The 3,516-nt window shown below is 39.2% G+C and overlaps 1 protein-coding gene across 1 annotated transcript; it reads left to right on the top strand.

The window, feature by feature from the left end:
• Positions 1-1,831: 1,831 nt before the first annotated feature.
• LOC137305029 (probable G-protein coupled receptor 139) lies at positions 1,832-3,124 on the top strand. Its single transcript, XM_067973795.1, has 2 exons — positions 1,832-1,901; positions 2,220-3,124. The coding sequence occupies exons 1-2, from the start codon at positions 1,832-1,834 to the stop codon at positions 3,122-3,124; spliced, it is 975 nt and encodes a 324-aa protein (XP_067829896.1).
• The last annotated feature ends 392 nt before the right edge of the window (positions 3,125-3,516 follow it).

Here is a 3,516-nt window from a genome sequence, read left to right as displayed (position 1 = left end):
TGGACGATCCGCAAAATCAGTTTCACCTGGGAGCGGCAAGTTGAAAATCTGATCATAAGCCTACCCATTATTACCCTTGTCGCATGCACAGACTACTGGGGATTAATTTGTTTTTTCTGAGCTGAACCCTATGCCGAGACGTTTTGATTGATGAATTTGGAGATGGGTGGGGATGCAAAACAGGCTGTATCGCGTCAGTCGCCTGTATATACGCTCGGCCCGATATTGAGTTCCATTGACTTTGGTAGAACTGAATATCGGGCATGCAATATAACGATCGGCAGATACGATTCCACCTGTTTGCGTTCTCCCGCATGTTCAATTTCACACCCAATAGGCGGATTTCAGCAGAGTTGCACCGGACACTAGAAACTGACCTCAAGCCAAACGCAAGGATATGCACGGATTTACCAGGTGCTGTGACGGTCACGTCAGCTTTGAATTTATTTCACCTCAGACATATTGTAGGCTGCTCCAGAAAACTCAGCAACAGTGTTCCATCTGCAACCTGTACATGGCTCATGTTGAATGGTTTTCTTGTTGGTCAAAAGCAGAACATTTCCGACGTTTGTTTCTAAATGGCAGGAGTTACTAAAGTCTAGTGTGTCATTAAATACACACATTTTGCCCCACAGTAGAATCGACTGTGAAGACAGATATAAAATATTTGTTTAACGTCTCTGCCATTTAATTCGTCCCCATGATAATTTCTCCTGTCTCTGCCTCTAAGGGACCCACGTTTACTTTCACTAATCTCTTCCTGGTAGAAGTTCTTAAAATCTGTTTTTTTATATTTCTTGCTAGTTTACTGTCATATTCGATTTTCTCCCTCTTTATCAATTTCTTGGTTATCCTTTGCTGATTTATAAAACTCTCCCAATCCTCAGGCTTACTACTGGTTTTTGGCAACATTGTAAGCGTCTTCTTTTAATCTAATACTACCCTTCACGTCTCTAGTTAACGACAGTTGGATCACTTTTCCTGTGGAGTTTTTATTCGTCAAGGGTGTGTACATTCGCTGGGAATTATGAATGATTTCTTTAAATGTTCGCCATTGCTTATCTACCATCATATCGTTTAAGCTAATTTCCCAATCTACATTAGCCAACTCTCTCCTCATACCTACATAATTGGCCTTGTTTAAATTTAAGACCCGAGTTTCGGACGTAACTACATCACTCTCAATCCTTATCCGCAATCACCTTTCTCACACCCGGTACATATCAGACCAGGCCCTGTCTCCTTCACCTCCGTCCAACACCTGTTGATGCTGAAATCCAACATCTCAGCATTTCCGTGGGGCTGTGTACAACTAACTATATCACTTTCTGTATGTATCTGTTAACGCTCTTCGATCTCACGTGCCATATGGAGCGATTTTATATCGATATTATGTACAGTGTACATTAAAAAAGAAAAAAAAATGAAGTGCCTAAAATGTAGATGGTGTTAATCTACCACAAACGTGCGCATTTCTTTAATCAAATGCCTTCCATGAACTTATAAATGAATATCCTCAGCTTCTGGATTCTTTACCATTACTTCAGGAGTGCAGGTTTTACAATAATTTATTTCTATAATATGATCGAAGTAATATTATAGACTTCCTTTTTCTCAATGTGAAATGTTTCAAAATATCCTACTCCATGATCAGCAGAAGTAAATACGCTCGGCTTAATCTGTTTGTTCAAATGACTGTAACTAATGACAATCATTGTGCAATGTTCGTGTGTCACTTGAGGTTTCTCTCAGGTATAAATAAGACTTTATTTTGTAAGCAGAACATCTGTTTGTTCATAAAACTAACAGGCAACGTCGGTTCTCTCCGAAAATGGGACAGCCGGTAATCATACAGATAGAAAACATATACTACCCTATTCTTGCAATAGTTGGTGTTCCCGGTAAGCCGCTTATAATGAGTTAATATTTATGTTTAACAGCGTTCAACTGTATCACTGTCGGTGTCGGTGCAATACCATCTGTTTGTTTTGATGTGGTTCATGTGCAGAAAACAATTACCGCCATCAATCAAACAACAATAAGAAAACTTCAAGTTTCCGACATATTCATTATGTAATAACCTGATGGGCTGCACGCTTCGTTCAAAATGTTTTAAATTTGAAGATAAAAGTGCAGGAATTTTCATACAAAAGAATTGTCGACGGATCATCCTCTCAAGATAATGAGAATTAGTAATTTCATTTCTCCCTATTTTGCAGCGAATTTAGTGACAATTGTGATTCTTTCGCGGGCAAACTGCGGCCTCTCCAGATGCGTTACCCGTTACCTGGTGGCCATGGCAGCGGCTGATCTACTGGTCCTGATATTTGATGTAATACTGTATGAGATTAAAGATGCTTATTTTCGATATTCATTCCTGAATTACACTCCCATTTGCTGTCTCAATCTCGCCCTGATTTTTGCTTCCTTTGACTGTTCTGTCTGGTTAACTGTCGCTTTCACCTTTGATCGGTTTGTCATCATTTGTTGTCAAAAGTTGCGAACAAAATATTGCACCGATAAAACAGCGGCTGTAGTTATAGCAGTGGTGTGTTCATTAAGCGTTTTAGAAAGTGTTCCAATCTACTTCGTATATGAACCTGGGGAAATAATTGATAATGCACCGTGGTCGTGCTATGTAAAATCAAGCTTCTACAGCTTACCAATATGGGTAGCATTTTTGTGGTTGGAAACAATTTTAACCCCATTTGTTCCATTTGTGTTGATTTTACTGCTCAATGCTCTGACCATCAGGTACATTGTACTGGCCAATAGAGTGAGGAGGGGTCTCCGAGGAAACAATAATAGTGAAAGTCACAATGATCCAGAGATTGAGAACCGAAGAAAATCCATAATTTTGCTGCTCGCCATCTCAGGCAGTTTTATACTTTTATGGATGCTAACATTCATATCTTATATATGTATACAATTTACAGAAAATCAATTTGTAGAAGAAGGTTATAAAGACGCTTTCAGCATTATTGAAAAATCCGGGTACATGCTTAGCACGTTGAGTTCATGCACAAACACTTTTATTTATGTAGTGTCCCAGAGTAAATTCAGGTATGTGCTGAAGATTGCGATGAAGCGTCCCCTGGCTCTAATGACGTGTTTATTTAAGTAGGTTAAATGACTTCACTGAATTAAAACACAATGGGAATCATTTTAATTTTGGGAATTTGTACAAAAGGGGCGATGTCGAATTTTCCCTTCCATTGACTTAAATGGAGAGGAAAATTAGAAGTTGTATATAATGGGCGGCTAATTTGATATGGTCTATTTTACACTATCGCCCAAAGTTAATATTGCCACCAATTACATCCCGCCAAATTTAATCGAGTTACTTCAGTAAAAATGACTTGTGCACAGAGGTATCTCCCGACGAATTGCTCACATTCAGTGAAATAATATCGGCCGTCGTTTCCGGTTTCTGCGCCCGCCAACCTGATTTGTTTGACAATTAGAATAAATAAGTGAGGAACAGGGTTGCTTGTTTGAGAGCGCTCAGGCTGTAAA

Source organism: Heptranchias perlo, chromosome 39 (assembly GCF_035084215.1).
Source record: "Heptranchias perlo isolate sHepPer1 chromosome 39, sHepPer1.hap1, whole genome shotgun sequence".
Lineage (NCBI taxonomy): Eukaryota > Metazoa > Chordata > Chondrichthyes > Hexanchiformes > Hexanchidae > Heptranchias > Heptranchias perlo.
The sequence above is the reverse complement of the archived record's forward strand: the minus strand, read 5'-3'. Positions and strand labels throughout refer to the sequence as shown.

What these genes read in the sequence shown, in the direction of transcription:
- LOC137305029 (XM_067973795.1), top strand. Translation starts at nt 1,832, where the DNA reads ATGGGACAGCCGGTAATCATACAGATAGAAAACATATACTACCCTATT. An exon ending in TGCAATAGTTGGTGTTCCCG is followed by an intron (nt 1,902 to 2,219) that starts GTAAGCCGCTTA and finishes CCTATTTTGCAG; the next exon opens with CGAATTTAGTGACAATTGTG.